This window comes from Lynx canadensis, chromosome B3, assembly GCF_007474595.2.
Source record: "Lynx canadensis isolate LIC74 chromosome B3, mLynCan4.pri.v2, whole genome shotgun sequence".
Taxonomy (NCBI): Eukaryota; Metazoa; Chordata; class Mammalia; order Carnivora; family Felidae; genus Lynx; species Lynx canadensis.
The window spans coordinates 112957465-112975402 of NC_044308.2; the positions used below are offsets into that span (position 1 = coordinate 112957465).

A 17938-nucleotide genomic window follows, 5' to 3' on the forward strand; every position below is an offset into this window, starting at 1 on the left:
AAAAACTAGCACATTTAGGAGGAATTATCAAGATAGAGTTAACAGTACAGTGATTATTTGGGCAAAGCCCGTTGCCTTACATCTTACAATTTGTGAACAAAACATATCCTAACATCTTGGTGTTTACCTAATGTTCTAAAAGTAGAAATTTCTATCAAGGAGAATTTTTATTTGTTTTTTTTTAAATATGAAATTTATTGTCAAATTGGTTTCCATACAACACCCAGTGCTCATCCCAACAAGTGCCCTCTTCAGTACCCCTCACCCACCCTCCTCTCCCTCCCACCCCCCATCAACCCTCAGTTTGTTCTCAGTTTTTAAGAGTCTCTTATGTTTTGGCTCCCTCCCTCTCTAACCTTTTTTTTTTCTTTCCCCTCCCCCATGGTCTTCTGTTAAGTTTCTCAGGATCCACACAGGAGTGAAAACATAGGGTATCTGTCTTTCTCTGTATGACTTATTTCACTTAGCATCACACTCTCCAGTTCCATCCACGTTGCTACAAAAGGCCATATTTCATTCTTTCTCATTGCCACGTAGTACTCCATTGTGTATATAAACCACAATTTCTTTATCCATTCATCAGTTGATGGACATTTCGGCTCTTTCCATAATTTGGCTATAGTTGAGAGTGCTGCTATAAACATTGGGGTACAAGTGCCCCTATGCATCAGCATTCCTGTATCCCTTGGGTAAATTCCTAGCGGTGCTATTGCTGGGTCGTAGGGTAGATCTATTTTTAATTTTTTGAGGAACCTCCACACTGTTTTCCAGAGTGGCCGCACCAGTTTGCATTCCCACCAACAGTGCAAGAGGGTTCCCGTTTCTCCACATCCTCTCCAGCATCTCTAGTCTCCTGATTTGTTCATTTTGGCCACTCTGACTGGCGTGAGGTGATATCTGAGTGTGGTTTTGATTTGTATTTCCCTGATGAGGAGCGACGTTGAACATCTTTTCGTGTGCTTGTTGGCCATCTGGATGTCTTCTTTAGAGAAGTGTCTATTCATGTCTTCTGCCCATTTCTTCACTGGATTATTTGTTTTTCAGGTGTGGAGTTTGGTGAGCTCTTTATAGATTTTGGATACTAGCCCTTTGTCCAATATGTCATTTGCAAATATCTTTTCCCATTCCGTTGGTTGCCTTTTAATTTTGTTGATTGTTTCCTTGGCAGTGCAGAAGCTTTTTATCTTCATGAGGTCCCAATAGCTCATTTTTGCTTTTAATTCCCTTGCCCTTGGGGATGTGTCAAGTAAGAAATTGCTGCAGTTGAGGTCAGAGAGGTTTTTTCCTGCTTTCTCCTCTAGGGTTTTGATGGTTTCCTGTCTCACATTCAGGTCCTTTATCCATTTTGAGTTTATTTTTGTGAATGGTGTGAGAAAGTGGTCTAGTTTCAATCTTCTGCATGTTGCTGTCCAGTTCTCCCAGCACCATTTGTTAAAGAGACTGTCTTTTTTCCATTGGATAGTCTTTCCTGCTTTGTCAAAGATTAGTTGGCCTTACTTTTGTGGGTCTAGTTCTGGGGTTTCTATTCTATTCCATTGGTCTGTGTGTCTGTTTTTGTGCCAATACCATGCTGTCTTGATGATTACAGCTTTGTAGTAGAGGCTAAAGTCTGGGATTGGAATGCCTCCTGCTTTGGTCTTCTTCTTCAAAATTACTTTGGCTATTCGGGGCCTTTTGTGGTTCCATACAAATTTTAGGATTGTTTGTTCTAGCTTCAAGAAGAATGCTGGTGCAATTTTGATTGGGATTGCATTGAATGTATAGATAGCTTTGGGTAGTATTGACATTTTAACAATATTTATTCTTTCAATCCATGAGCACAGAATGTTTTTCCATTTCTTTATATCTTCTTCCATTTCCTTCATAAGCTTTCTATAGTTTTCAGCATACTGATCTTTTACATCTTTGGTTAGGTTTATTCCTAGGTATTTTATGATTCTTGGTGCAATTGTGAATGGGATCAGTTTCTTTATTTGTCTTTCTGTTGCTTCATTGTTAGTGTATAAGAATGCAACTGATTTCTGTACATTGATTTTGTATCCTGTGACTTTGCTGAATTCATGTATCAGTTCTAGCGGACTTTTGGTGGAGTCTGTCGGGTTTTCCATGTATAATATCATGTCATCTGCAAAAAGTGAAAGCTTGACTTCATCTTTTCCAATTTGGATGCCTTTGATTTCCTTTTGTTTTCTGATTGCTGATGCTAGCACTTCCAACACTATGTTAAACAACAGCAGTGAGAGTGGACATATCAAGGAGAATTTAGATCCAAATCTAATTAGTTCTTGTCATCTTTATAAACTGCCTTTCTTCCCTTGTGAAATAAATACCTTTTGGGGCACGTGGATGGCTCCATAAATTGAGCATCTGACTCCAGCTCAGGTCATAATCTCATGGTTTGTGACTTGGAACCTGGCATTGGGCTTGCTGCTGTCAGCTCAGAGTCTGCTTCGGATCCTCTGTCCCCTTCTTTATCTGCCCCTCCTCTGCTCATGTGCTCTCTCAAAAGTAAATAAACATTTTTAAAAAGAAATAAATACCCTTTCCTGCTCAAAATGCAAAGTTTTAATTTTGAATCAATATAATTTATTTTCTGATAGATTTCTAAATAGATTTGTTTATTAAGAGAGGACTCTCATTTTCTATTGGCCAACCAAAAATGTGCTTTCTACTTTAACATGCGTGCTTTTTTTAATAAATGAAAGCACATTCTTTTTTTTTTTTAAGTTTATATGTTTATTTTTCAGGGAAAGAGTGAGGAGGAGACAGAGAATCCCACGCAGGGTCCACACTATCAACTGCAGAGCCCTACAAAGGGCTAGAACTCCCAAATCCTGAGATCATGACCTGAGCCAAAATCAAGAGTGGGATGCTTAACCAACCTAGCCACCCAGGCACCCCAACAGATGGGCTTAACAACAAGAGATTATTCCCACTCCCAGGGACAGACTTGGTGGCTGTTATAGTTGCCTTTCTTAACCCTTAAGAGTTGCTGTTATAGTTGATGTTGCCAATTCTTCTAAACATAACTTCTGGGTATTACTGTACATTTAGAAATGTTTTTCTTACTTGTCCCCCATAGAAAGTAATATCTTCTAGAAAGCCTTTCTGGATTCTCCCATGCCAATTCTGAAAATTCTGTACCACTCAACATTTATACCATTTTACCTTCTATGTAATTTCACTTTAATTATGTATTTGAATTCCATCAATGATATTAATTTCATTGCTTAGTTTATTTATTTTCCTAAATTTTTGTCACATGTTTTCTGCACTTGCTTATAAACTTAAAGGCAGGGACCATGCTTTCTTCTGTGTTTACATGACTTTATAGTGCCTAAACACCCAGTGGGACTGAAGAAGGACTAAATGATGGCTAAATGTAGTATGGAATTTGATTCAATACATGAAGTAGATACCCAGAAAATACTTGCAGTTGAGGAATTTATCCTTGACCTCTGACAAAATTAGTCTATGGTTAGTTTATGTTCAGAACTGTTTTCTTGTTATCTTGGTATGATCAGTTGCCATTATTCCTTAATCTCTAAATCCTACAATTTTTCTCCTTTTTCTACTGTCATCCTCACTCATCTTAAAATGATACAACTCACAGTTGGTGTAACAGATGAAACAGGAAACTAATTAGCAGCTGTTGTCCATCTGTGTGTTTATATTAAATATTTTAAAATAAAACTGCATTTGCATTCTGAATGCTCTAAAATCCATAAAATCTAAACTTGGGTAAAGGCTCTGTCTTGGTTTTGAATTTTATGGTAGACTTCATCATAAAACAAAACAAAAATTTTTTTATGTCAGAATCAGGATTGTAGTCATTTAGTGGCAGCTGGGTGGCTCAGTCGGTGGAGCATCTGACTCTTGATCTCTGAGTCTTGAGTTCAGGTTCCATGTTCGGCGTGGAGCCTACTTTATAAACAAACAAATAAATAAGGATTATAGTAATTTAAGGCAGACACAGATTTTAAAAAGCAAAAAAAGTCTGAAGTGAAAATGGTCTCCCAAAGCCCTCTGAAATCTGAAAAGATGTTATGGTCAAAAGATATTATACCTTCTAGACATATTCTTTCACAGAAATTGAAGTACATAAAGTATTGAGAAAGCTACATGCATTCCCTGATAGATTTATTTTGAGATATGCTTTACCTTTCTGTTAAGTTTAAGCTTTTTTAATGTCTGATTAAGTTGAAATTCTGGGGAGAGTACTCTTATTATTATTATTGGTAGCCATTCCCCAAGCTGAAAGTGAATGTCATAGCTTTGGAAAGAAAAATGCTTTTACTTTGTTTACTCAAGTCAAATAGTTAAATGCTCCTGATGTTCAAAAAGTGAGAGGAAAAAGGTATGATCTGCAAGATGAGTCTTACATTGCAATGCTGGAGTCAGTGTCTCCCTCTATGCTTCAGTCTCTATGTGAAAAGAAAATAGTCGTTGTGTGTATACTAATTTCAGTTATTTCCAGAGAATCACAGTATCTTAGAATTGAAAGGAACTTCTGGGGCGCCTGGGTGGCGCAGTCGGTTAAGCGTCCGACTTCAGCCAGGTCACGATCTCGCGGTCCGGGAGTTCGAGCCCCGCGTCAGGCTCTGGGCTGATGGCTCAGAGCCTGGAGCCTGTTTCCGATTCTGCGTCTCCCTCTCTCTCTGCCCCTCCCCCGTTCATGCTCTGTCTCTCTCTGTCCCAAAAAATAAATAAAAACGTTGAAAAAAAAAAAAAGAAAGGAACTTCTGATGTTAGCCAGTTCAGACTTTCACCTAGTGAAGATGTTAGAGAAAATTTCTGACAGCTAGCCATCAGGTTTTTGTTTGCCACTTTTAGTGAGAAAGATCTTCATTCTTTTGTTGAATGGCTGCTGTGGCAAGCCAAAGTCTTCACCCCTGTTTCTTCCATCCATTAGTCCTAATTCTGCCCTCTGAAGCAATACCAAATAAATTTACTCCCTCTTCTATATGACAAACTTTCAAAGAAGGCACTATTTATGATTATATAAATGCGAAGTAGTATCTTCTCTTCCATCTGCAGACAGTATTACTATATTACGTTATAGTCGTAACAGTTGCACACTCTTCATTCCCAAAGCTATTATAGAGAGATTGAGTTGAAGCCAGGGTTAATTTGGTTTATTTATTGAGTGCCTACAATGTACAGGTCAGGGCAACCAAGAAGCCTAGATAACATGAGACCTTGTCTTGTCAGACAGCTACACATTATCATATCAAATTTATAAATTTGCCTCATCACAATTTATTGCCTCTCTATGCTTTTTAGTTCTTTTAAATTCCACTTCAACATTAATATGCCACTCTTGCTTTTTCGCTTATTTACACTTGGCTGGTGTCTCTTTACCCTACTGTTGATTTCCAGTCTTTCCTCTTTTACTGTACCCTTTGTGAATAACATTCAAATGGGATTTGACCTTTAAAAAAAAAAAAAAGGCTCAATCTCGTACCAGCCTTAAGTCACTATAACCCTAATCCTGGCATAAAGTTTATTTTGCTTTACCATGAAGTTTGCTATAAATTATTCCTTTGATATTTTTTCTCCCATCTTAACTTTATGTTTACAGTTCATCCAACTTTGTTATTTCTTCCTTGTCCTTTTTCCTGTTATTGGTTTCATCCAGGTGCTATTTTTCCCTTTTGCCCCCTTACTATTTTAGAAGGTATGCTAGACTTTACCATTCCCCTCATGCTTTCCTTCCAATTTCTGATACTCATAATCAAATATGCATTTCTCCACTATTATATTTTTTAAAAGGTGCTAACTATATCCTTCTTCCAAGACATTCCCATTTCCTCTATCCCTACACCAGTGAACTTTTACTTCCCCCATCTCCTCCCACCCATAAACTTTTAGGTATTGCTGAGAAAATGCTTTGAATTCTAGACGAGGATTAAGTTGTCTTTTGTAGTAAGTCTGTACACATTCTGGGGAATCCATATCTAGTATATACATTATAATTTCCCAGTTTATTTGATCATTATTCATTTAGATTTAGCTATATATATAGTTTTATAAATGTGTTTATATATGTATTTCAAAAATGCTTCTTACCCTCCTTGTCTTGCCCTATCTTGAGATTTGTGATCTGATCCATTTTTTTTTTCATTTAGAGTCATTATTCCAAAACATTACTGGTTGATTTATTATCTGAATCTTTGCATTTTCACAAATATGATTCTTCTATCCTTATAGGTCAATGGTGTCTGACTGGGTATAGGATTTAGAGCTTGCAGGCCTTTTTTCTCAGAGTATATTTATGGTAATCTATGGTTTTGCAGTTTGGGTATTGTAGGTAAGAAGTCCAAAGCTAATATTATTTTCCTTTGTTAATAACCCCCATGTTTCTGTCTGACAGCTGGTAAGATTTTCTGTTTTATCCTTGAAGTTACAAAATTGTACCAAGACATTCTTAGGTTTATATTTTTTGGCAATCTTGTCTTGAACTCAGTACATGTTTTTAAATTTCCAAGACGTTTTCAAATAAATGAAATTTTCTTCCTTCATTGGGTCCTTTTTTTCTTTTGGAATTCCTATTGGTAATCTACAGTCTCTTGCTCTGTCTTCCAATTTTCTTATTATTTCCTGCACTGACTTCCCTCCCTTTGTATTTCTGTACATTCCTTTGAGGTTTTTCTGCCAGTTGGGCTTTCAGGCCACTGACAGAGTTTGCACCAGGCACTATCTCCACCTTCATCTACTAAATTTTAAAATTTGAAAATCATGTTTTCCATTCCAGAACATCCTTTTCATGTTGTAAGTCTATCTCCATTAGTGCTTTGTTTGTTGTTATTGCTGCTAAAATTATTTATTTCCCCCAGCAGCTTTACTTCAGTAGCATCTGTCCTAAATATTGTGCTTATCCTACCACCCTCCAGATGCTGGCCTCTTAGATTGCTGGTATTTTCCTTTGCCTACTGAGAGTTTTATTTATTCTCAGCCTGCAGGAGGCTGCTAGGGTAGTGTGGCCATTAGGTGAACATGGTTGTAGTGGAAAAAAGGATCACAAGTGGTAAAAGGCACAGAAATCACAGCTCATGAATTGCAGAGCACCAATGGCAAGCTGCCAGTGTTCTAGTGAAATGCAAAAAGAAAGAGAGAGAGAAAGGAAGGAAAGAATGATACCTTTGTGCTTAAACTATATTCCACTTAGCTTCAAGTAATTTAAATCAATGAATGTTAGAAATAGAAAGAATGTGGTCGAAATGTTCTTATTTTACAGGTGAGGATAATGAGACCCCAAAAAGTGATGTTTGTTTTTCAGAGTCATCTTAATTAGCAGTAGAGACAAAACTGGGTTCTAGACCTTCAATTAATAGTTCTATTTTCTGTCACATAGTACTTCATTTTTTAGCTTTTTGTTCTAAATCAGCTCTCTTGTAGAATACTTTTATATAATATTGGTACTCTAAGAGAACAGTGGGTAGTTACTTAATAGTTCAAGTGAAAATGGATAGAAAGTGCTAGTAAATCCAGACTAATGCTAGTATTAGATTTATCTTCAAAGAAATTATTATTAATCACCATTCAAATCTAATTAAAACTGCAGTTGTTAATGAAGAAATAAATGATATCACAATATTCCTTTAAGATGTGCTGCACTTTGAGAAAAGGAGAGCTACGGGTATATACCTAGGAAACATAATCTGCTTAATCCAGTATCCCCTCCAGTAGCAATGCTGAGAAGATAGTTCAGATTTTAAAAGTACAAATTGTTGGGTTTTTATCATCTCTATTTAACATATACAAATAAGATTTATATATTTAGGTTAGAGTAATAAACAGTTTTTATCTGAAGGCACACTGTATATAACAAAATATCTTTCACTATGTGAATATTACTGTAGTTTAAAAGAACAGTAGAATGAACATAGGGTAACCTTGAACCTTTCACCACCTCTGTGAACCCCAGGGCCCTCTCTCCCTGTGCCTACTCATAGAATGATGAAATTAACACATAGCTGTGAAAATGCCTAGTTCTTTTTTTTTTTTTAAGTTTATTTATTTTTGAGAGAGAGTGTGTGTGCACAGGAGGGGCAGAGAGTGAAAGAGAGAGAGAGAGAGAGAGAGAGAGAGAGAGAGAGAGAGACAGAGGATCCAAAGTGGGCTCTGCACTGACAGTAGAGAGCCCAATGCGGGACTCAAACCCACAAACCATGAGATCGTGACCTGAGCTGAAGTCAGATGCCTAACCTACTGAGCCACCCAGGCACCCAAAAGCGCATAGTTCTTTTACAACATACATGTTATTGTCATTACTTTTATTTCTTAAATATCAAATTATCTAATATGTACAAAGTAATGTCATATGAAAAACACATGTGAGATATATACAGTCATATTAAAGGATCAGATTATAATGTTTTAGTTTTACTCTCCCATCTTTCAGGAAATTATATACCATGCTCTTTCTAACACAACTGAGAAAATCATGAATTGTTTTTATTCTACTGTAATATCCACGATTATAATACTTGTTACCTATTCCTTTTATCATTCAGATAATTGCCTAGTCTTAGAAAGCAAATCTGTTTTTATTTCTTAAAAATAAAAAGGTGACAGAGAGGGAATGTGAAATAAATGGAAAATATCAGCATTTGTCAAATCTGAGAGATGAATACATGGGTGTTATGCTATTATCTTATGTTGGAAATATGTTGTCATTTAAAATATAATATGAGAGGCGCCTGGGTGGCTCGGTCAGTCAAGCATCCAGCTCTTGATTTCAGCTCAGGTCATGATCCCAGGGTCATGGGAGCAAGTCCCACATCAGGCTCTGTGCTGAGCATGGAGCCTGCTTGAGATTCTCTCTCAAAGTAAGTTAATTAACTAATTAATTAATTTAACAGTATATATCATAAAAAAGAGAGCAAATGTCTGACTTGTAAACAAGCCCATAAAGTCATGTTTAGTCAAAATCTTACTTAGTTTCCATCTAAATATAGGATTAAGAATCACATTTATTTCATTCCCCAGAATTATACTAACATGTCCCCACATGTACTTTTCTAGTCAGCATAGGCAGATTCTCACTTTTTTGCCTTAACATCCTCTATTTGGTGCTTTTGCACAAGGGCCCATTCTCATGAGAATTTTCCTCATATGACATTTCATACTCCTGAAAAAACTGGACAGTCAGTCTGGTTAGTCAGTAGGATGGAATAAACACATAATGAGGATCCAGAGGTTTTAGTTCTAGCTTTGCCGCTTATTGCTGTCTACTCTACCTTTAAAACACTACTTTGCTCTGAATATTACTTTCCTTTTCTGTAGAATGGGCATGATAATACCTGTCCAATCCACCTCACAGACTGATTGTGAAGTAATAAGTGGAGTTATAGTATACAACATAAATGAAGTCATAGATCCTCTGTTTTCGTACATTTGTACCTGTCCCTCTAGTAAGCTGTGATCTCTTACTAGATCCCAGGCACAGAAGTATGCAACAGAAAGTAGAGTCAAAGAAAGGGGCAGAAGGAGAAAGAGAAGAGAAAGACCCAAAGAATGCACCCAGCTGTGATACTGAACACAATGAACCCCACCCCCCCGCAAAGGCCTTTCCAACCTTAAGATTCACAGGAATACACGAGCAGCAGAGTAGAAAGCAACATTGACAATATTCTTTGAAACATAATAAATTATGGTAAGGACTTGGCATTAAATCCCTCTTAGTTTATTTCTGCAAATTAGAAATTTTCATGTGGAGAGTTGATGACTCTGCAGTTTTATAAAATAGGGGGGGGAAAATCTCCCCCAGATAATATAAAAACAATCATTAAGAAAAAATTCACTGAAAGTGTTTTTATTTGCATCATCAGCTGGCCTATCCCAGGACCTTTATCCACATACAAAGATTAATCCATGAAGATGTGCATGTCACTGCTGCTTTGTTTCCAAGGACTTTACTATAATCCTCTAGAGCTGACATGCTAAAATTACGTATTATAAAATTGGTGAAATTGGCTAATATCTCTTTATATTAACACAAAATTGTATTTTGTTGATGATATTCATTGTCCATTCACCAGAACCACATTCTACATCAACCTGTGTTTATATTCTTTCCATTTACTCCTTTTTCCAACCATTTGACTCACCCTAATGATAAAGGGTCTGAGAGCTCTAGGCATGCAATAATCAGGAACCCAATATGTGCGTATCTTATAGTATTTTAACACAACTAGATAAGTTCCTATCTTTTTCCCTAACACAAAATGAAAAAGATTGATGAAAAACCTGTACAAAATACTTAATTCAAAAATACTTTAGGGGCACCTGGGTGGCCCTGGGTGGTCAGTTAAGCGTCTGAATTCGGCTCAGGTCATGATCTCGCAGTTCATGAGTTCAAGCCCCGCATCAGACTGTCTCTTGTCAGTGCAGAGCCCACCTTGGATACTCTGTCTCCCTCTCTGTCTGCCCATTCCCTGTTCACACTCTCTTTCTCTCTCAAAAATAAATGAACATTTAAAATAATACTTTAAATACATCCATTATTGAATATAATTCTTCCAAGAGGTTTGCCCAATGTGTTTAACTTTGAAAGGGATTTTTTTAAGTTGTTTAAGTGTTTTACACATAGATCCTAACTTTATTAAATACCTGGGTACCTTTTCGGCTGCATAAGTAATTAAGTGGATGATTTTAAAGAGTCCTATGTTTGTAGTTTGAACCTCATGTGAGCCATTTTTCAAACTTCTATTTTTGTGTTTTCTCCTTGGGAGCTTGCTTCCCAAAGCCAAACAACCCCCAGTACCTTCATTGACAGGCCAGTGCTTGAAGAGGAGAATTTTATCCAGATCCAGTAAGAGAACATTAGATGAAACTATTTAGGCCGGAACCAGGCCTGGCTTGCTATTGAGCCATTTAGACTTTTCACATGTAGTTCTGAATGTATCTGAGGCCCAAACTATGATTTTCTTCTGTTTTAGTCATGAATATTCTCCTATACTGTCAAACATGCTAAAGTTGAACTCTGCCAGATTGTTAGGTGTGTTTATATGATAAGCTTCTGTCAGTAGTGCAGCAATAATAACAACTGACCTTTCTTTTAAAACTTAGTTTGGACTGCATACTATTCCATAAACTGTTTTGTATGTATTATGTCACTTAATCCTCATAACAACCCTATACTATCTCTACTTTGTAGAAGGAAAGCTGAAGCACAGAGAAGTTAGGCAACTTGTCCAAGGTTCTCCATCTAACAGGTAGTAGCCCCAGGATTTAAACTCAGGCATCTGACTTTAGAGCGTACTCTTGATCTCTGTGCTATACTACCTCCCAGTTGGCTTATCTCTTACAGAGCCTTAGAGAACTGAAGGTAGCCTCTCAGATGAATCTCAAGCTCCTCTCCTTACCTCTGTCACCCCTGGAAAAAGAGTGAAATGATGTTCTAGTTACAAATCTTCTACTTCTCTTCCGCCCCCTTTACCTCCTTCTCTTTCCCTCCCTCCCCCATCAAATAGTGCATTAAGGTAAAGGGACATGAAAAAACTTCACTACCAAGAGAAATTTGGGGAAATATATGCTATCTCACTGAGCTACCATTTGATTTCAAGTTAACAAAAAAACATGAGGCTAGCTTAAGCGAAGGAGGGGTTTATGGAGCAAAGGAAACAATCAACAAAACTAAAAGGCAACCAACAGAATGGGAAAAGATATTTGCAAATGGCATACCGGACAAAGGGCTAGTACCCAAAATCTATAAAGAGCTCACCAAACTCCACACCCAAAAAACAAATAATCCAGTGAAGAAATGGGCAGAAAACATGAATAGACACTTCTCTAAAGAAGACATCCGGATGGCCAACAGGCACATGAAAAGATGCTCAACATCGCTCCTCATCAGGAAAATACAAATCAAACCCACACTCATATATCACCTCACGCCAGTCAGAGTGGCCAAAATGAACAAATCAGGGGACTAGAGATGCTGGAGAGGATGTGGAGAAATGGGAACCCTCTTGCACTGTTGGTGGGAATGCAAACTGGTGCAGCCACTCTGGAAAACAGTGTGGAGGTTCCTCAAAAAATTAAAAATAGACCTACCCTATGACCCAGCAGTAGCACTGCTAGGAATTTACCCAGGGGATACAGGAATACTGATGCATAGGGTCACTTGTACCCCAATGTTTATAGCAACACTCTCAACTATAGCCAAATTGTGGAAAGAGCCTAAATGTCCATCAACTGATGAATGGATAAAGAAATTGTGGTTTATATACACAATGGAGTACTACGTGGCAATGAGAAAGAATGAAATATGGCCCTTTGTAGCAACGTGGATGGAACTGGAGAGTGTGATGCTAAGTGAAATAAGTCATACAGAGAAAGACAGATACCGTATGTTTTCACTCTTATGTGGATCCTGAGAAACTTAACAGAAACCCATGGGGGAGGGGAAAGAAAAAAAGAAAAAAAAAAGGTTAGAGTGGGAGAGAGAGCCAAAACATAAGAGACTCTTAAAAACTGAGAACAAACTGAGGGTTGATGGGGGGTGGGAGGGAGGGAGGGTAGGTGATGGGCATTGAAGAGGGCATCTTTTGGGATGAGCACTGGGCGTTGTATGGAAACTAATTTGACAATAAATTTCATATAATAAAAAAAAGGAGGGGTTTATGTGAAGATGTAGGGCTATCTCATGTAACCCAGGAGCAAAATAGGCCTCAACTAGAACTAGAACTAGAAAAGCAGAAGCTAGGATTGCTCCCTTTTTCGATGTGCATGTTGAATGTCCAGGGGAGAGAAAGAGAACATCCCCTCTGCACAAGTAAGAAGTTCTCAGAAAACAAGGGTATTGCTAGACAGATATTCCTCAAAAGCCTCCCTTCCTGCACTCTGTCATTTAAAGAGGAATGCAAGTGCAGTGCATTATAGTTTCAGATAGTAACTAGATAGTTCTTTTTAGCTCACCCTTGCCTTCCCATCTGCCCATAAGCCCTCATGCCTGGCACTTTGTTTTATTTCTTGCTTTATCAATCTCAAAGTATGCCTTTGTAACCCTTCTAACATCCAGAGGATATACTCTTGATTTTGCTCCACCTCTTCTTCCCAGGCCTTTGACCTGTGCAAGCAATGGTCCTGTATATTTGTCTTTTCAGTTGACTATCAGGAATCTGTCTAGTTTCAATTCCAGATGTTCATCCTGTCCTTTTACCCTCTCAGAATATTTCATACAGTCTCTGTCTTCCTAGTTTTTTCTCCTACCCTTTTTTCCCCAATAAATACCTACTGCCGCTTCATATTTCTAGGAACCCCCCACCACCACCCTTTTCTTGTTAGATGAAGTCCCAATTCTTGAGCTTAAGGGCCCTCCAAAATACTATCCTATCCCAGTCATTCTACATCCTTCCCTTCCCTTCCCTTCCCTTCCCTTCCCTTCCCTTCCCTTCCCTTCCCTTCCCTTCCCTTCCCTTCCTTGTAGTTGTCGAGGCTAGAAACTTGGGTTCAGCCCTGACCTCTCCTTCTTCCCCCTCTCCCGTATCCAATACTAAGTTCTAAATATCTCTGGAGTATATCATTTCTCTCAGTCTCCATCACAACCTGCTCCCCAAGCTGACACCCCATGTCCTGATCACTGCAGAAGCCTCCTGACTGCCCTTGCCCATGCTAGTTCCCCCAGACTCCTACAGAATTCAGTTTCTAAATCTCAAACCTGCTTATGTCATTGTCCTATTTAATATGTTAAAGATGTTCCATTGTGCAGAGGATAAAGGTAAATTTCTCGTGGTCAACAGGCCCTTCATAGTCTGACTCTGATGGTTTATTTGATATGTCAACTTGACAGGGCCATCAGGTGTCCAGACATTTGGCCAAACATTATTCTAGGTGTGCCTGTGAGGGTGTTTCTGGATGAGACCAACATTTGAATCAGTAAGGCAGGTTGCCCTTTCTGATGTTGCTAGGTCTCATCCAATCAACTGAAGACCTGAATAGAAGAAAGACTGAGTAAGAGGGAAATCCTCCTGCCCAATTGTCTGAGCTGAGACCCTGGTCTTTCCTGCTTTCAGACTCAAATGGAAAATAGACTTACATGACTGTTCTAGACAGTTTATTTTCTCCATATTAATCCCCAGTGAGGCTGCATTGCAGGCTGATATTCTTTTTTATAAAGCCTTTTCTCATTCCTTCCACCTGTAAACATCCAGCCCATTTCTCAAGGTCTAACTAACTTAAGTCATATCCCCTCTAAAGAGTCTTGTGTGACCTCTCCAATATCTAGGGTCACGCACTGTCCTGATTTGCCTGGGATTTCCTAGGACATGTGACTTTCAGTACTAAATCTGGGATTATCCTAGGCAAACTGAGATGGTTAGACAGCCTACCAACACCTCAATGTCTCTTCCTTGTTAGAACAAAAAGTCCTGTGAAATTATCAGTAGCCACTATTTCTGCACTTATGATGTCCTTTCTCTGCAGTAAGACTTAGGCTCCTATTGGACAGAGACCTTTTTGATTGCCACTTCATACATAGTATAATGCTACCTATGTTAATGCCTACCCAGTGAATAAAGTGGTTTAGTTTTAAGTTGGCACTCATATGTAAAATCTTGTCCTTATGATTAACTTATTTGTCTTTATTTCTTTCCAGCCCAGATGACTTACTCAATGCCTTGAATGAGGGTATCAGTCGTGCTGATGTCATCATCACATCAGGGGGTGTATCCATGGGGGAAAAGGTATGAAAAAATGGGATTCATGAAAATTTATCTGCTGTAATGTCCTTGCATATGGTTTATTAACTAAAGTCTGGTACATATCTGTTACCCATAACCAGACCTGCACAAATCTGGAAATCCCTAGGGCTTCAGAAATTTCTGGGCATTCTAAAAGGGATGCAGTATGGGTAGATCAGGAGCAACTTGGAGAATCCCACAGCATGCAAAATGGTTCCAATGTTCCCCTGTAGATTTCTGTTTCTTTGCTTGCTCAACTTTGCTATAACATTAGGACTTCCTTTATACATGATATTTAACCCCAAGATAAAGCTCCAAGATCCTGTCCTCCCCTGCCACGTATTCCAAACCTGATAACCCTTAGCTTCCCAGAGGGAAGAAAGACAGAATTAGGCATTCCATTGCCCCTTTTGACAAATAATAAGGCTCATAATCATAATAAATGAAGGAAATAAAATGCAAACATATATATATAAGCATATATAGGATTTTATAAGACTAAGTATATTTGCATAAAATATATGCTTAGTCTTTTAAAAATCCTAATTCCAGTGTCCCAGTATCATTAAATTTATATATCTTAATGAAATGTGTTGGTTCATGATGATTATTGGGACTACTGAATAATGTTATAAAAGCAAAATATACTTTACTACAGTAACCAACCTGATGTTTTGGCTCAAAAATATTTCAGAACAAAAATGTTTTTACTGACCTATAATCCCTTTCCATCTTTTATTTTTTCATATTAATGACTAAACTGAAAAATTATAAGAATATTGTCAGAATGGCAGTTTTTACTAAAATTCAGATTTTCCAAGAGCATAATTAATTTTTGGCTAGATCTTATATATATGATTGTTCTTGGTATCTGCCCTCTCTAGCTATAAAACTGCCTAAATGTATAACCTTACTCTTTAGCAGAATTCAGTTGTGTGAATAGAGAATGTCTACCTTTCATTCACAACTAGTTTTAGAGTGTTTACAAACAGCCCTTAAGTGGCCAAAAACCATAGAAGAAAAATAGAGGATCTCAGTCTACGACAACCATCTCAGATTACATCCAAGAATGAAAGTGTTGAAGTGTGGGTAGGTATTCTCCTTAGAGCAGACAGATGGCTAGGTTAGTCTTAGCGTCTCACAGAAGTCCTTAGCCCCAGGTGGAGCAAATTGCTACAGACCTCTTTTGAGATCACAAAGGCCAGGGCTGAAGTCTGCATTGTCATAGAGCTATAAGAAATAATTTTCAGCCTGTTTTCATTACCATCAAACTCCCTGTGGTAACACAAGAGCAAACCCTGAAGTTAAGAGTACTTAATGTTAGGGCACCTGGGTGTCTCAGTCGGTTAAGTGTCCAACTTTGGCAGGTCATGGTCTCATGGTTTGTGAGTTAGAGCCCCGCATCGTGCTCTGTGCTGACAGCTCAGAGCTTGGAGCCTACTTTGCATTCTGTATCCCTCTCTCTCTTTCTGCCCCAGCCCTGCTTGTGCTCTCTCTTTTTCTTTCAAAAATGAATAAACATTAAAAACAAAAATTTTTAAAAAGAGTACTTAATGTTAAATTTGTTTCCAGGGAGTATTTCATGTATAATTTATCTTGGTTGCAAATGAGCTTAATTATAGAACAATACCTGTTTGACAAACCTGAAGTTTGTCTTCTCCAATATTTCTGAAAGCAACTAGCTTATAACATACATAGGTTTGGCAATTGTGACTCAACTCTGGTAAGGACAGAACACTTCTCAACCTTAACCTTCTTTATTAGTGCTCACAAATATGTGATTTTTCCTAGGAACTTAAAAATAAAGAAGCAATATAGTAAAGCACATTGGTTTTATTTATTTTACTATCTGTATGGTAAAATACTTACACTAAACCTTTAGTTTACTAGGGAGGAGATTTTAGGAACTAGGCATCCCATAGTATTCCATGGGAGCTAATAATTGTCCTTTCTTCCTCCTTGAGTGGGAATGAGACAAAAAAGGAACTGGGAAGAAAGACATAAAGCCTAAGTGCTGCAGACTCCTGCCAACCTTCTAGTTGCCAAAAAAGAATTTCAGTTGTACTCAGTGGCAGGAGGAAAGAAAAGCATAAGAAACAGAACATCTGCTTCAGCCCAAGGGCTAAGCCTGAAAACCAGTCGCTGAAAAGGCAGGAAGGTCAAGGAAAGATCCAAAAAGCATTATGTAACAAGCATGAATCTTGTGTGCAGAAACTCAGGTATGCAAGAAATTTATTTACTTAATTCAACTTAAATCCTACTATGAGCACCTATGCTACAGAACAGGCAAGAAATTTTTTGAAGCCATTATGGAACTCACCCACTCCAAGGATTATGCCAAGAAACCATAAAGGGCTTAAGAGGCCAACAGCAGATCAGGAAGACACATGTGGTCACCAGTCTGCACCGGATACACCTAGAGCATCTCTCTAGTGCCATTAGGTCTCAGTTATTTGCTCCTTTGGGACTTGCTAAACACACTGAGATCATGGGGAGGCTGGGAGCCTTAGGGCAAGGGGAAGGAGCTCCTAATGCTTGTGAGACCCACAGACCTCAATCCTCTTCTCAGCCAAGAAAAAATGGCTCTTCCACAGTTGCTTCCCTCAAAATCTTTTCCTATTTCCACCTCCCTCTGCCCCCAAGTGTTTACTTTTGTAAAATACTGACAATTTCAAGTACATAGTATCTGCTTTTTGCTATGAAAACTAAAGAATTTATATGCATTACTATGCAGAGTACTATACAGTCAGTTAAGCCTCCAACTCTTGGTTTTGGCTCACATCATGATCTCACAGTTCGTGAGATTGAGCCTGCGTCAGGCTCCACACTGTCAGCACGGAGCCTGCTTGGGATTCTCTTTCCCTCACTTTCTGCCTCTCCCCCATACTTGCTGTCTCTTTCTCTCTCTCTCAAAATAAATTAATAAACATTTTTAAAAGAATGATTACATTACTATAAATGTTTCACAACCTACAGGATTGTAAAATAGCTCAAAGACAATGAAAGGCACAGATAACCAAGGAGGATACACTACACTGGACACCCAGTAATTTTTTTTTGTCTATTTGAAAGTCTCTTAATTTTTTCCTGACAGTGTCTCCCTCCTATCTCATATGATCAAAATAATCATAAAGATCATTATTGATCACCAAAAAAGGCTGGTTTCAAAGGCTTGGCCTGATTATTTAACAGCAAAAGTGTTCATTAACCATATAGGCCTTCTTGACTTTGTTTTGCAAATCTAGAGCCAT

General features: G+C 38.1%; 1 protein-coding gene across 14 annotated transcripts in view; it reads left to right on the plus strand.

Moving 5' to 3' along the window:
• The window catches only part of GPHN (gephyrin), a 628070-nt gene that overhangs the window by 579815 nt on the left and 30317 nt on the right, over positions 1 to 17938 (plus strand). For all 14 annotated transcript variants that reach the window (XM_030319344.1, XM_030319345.1, XM_030319348.1 and 11 more), the window contains one exon: positions 14603 to 14690. In XM_030319344.1, coding sequence (XP_030175204.1) covers positions 14603 to 14690 — 88 coding nt within the window. The remainder of the gene's footprint in view (positions 1 to 14602; positions 14691 to 17938) is intronic.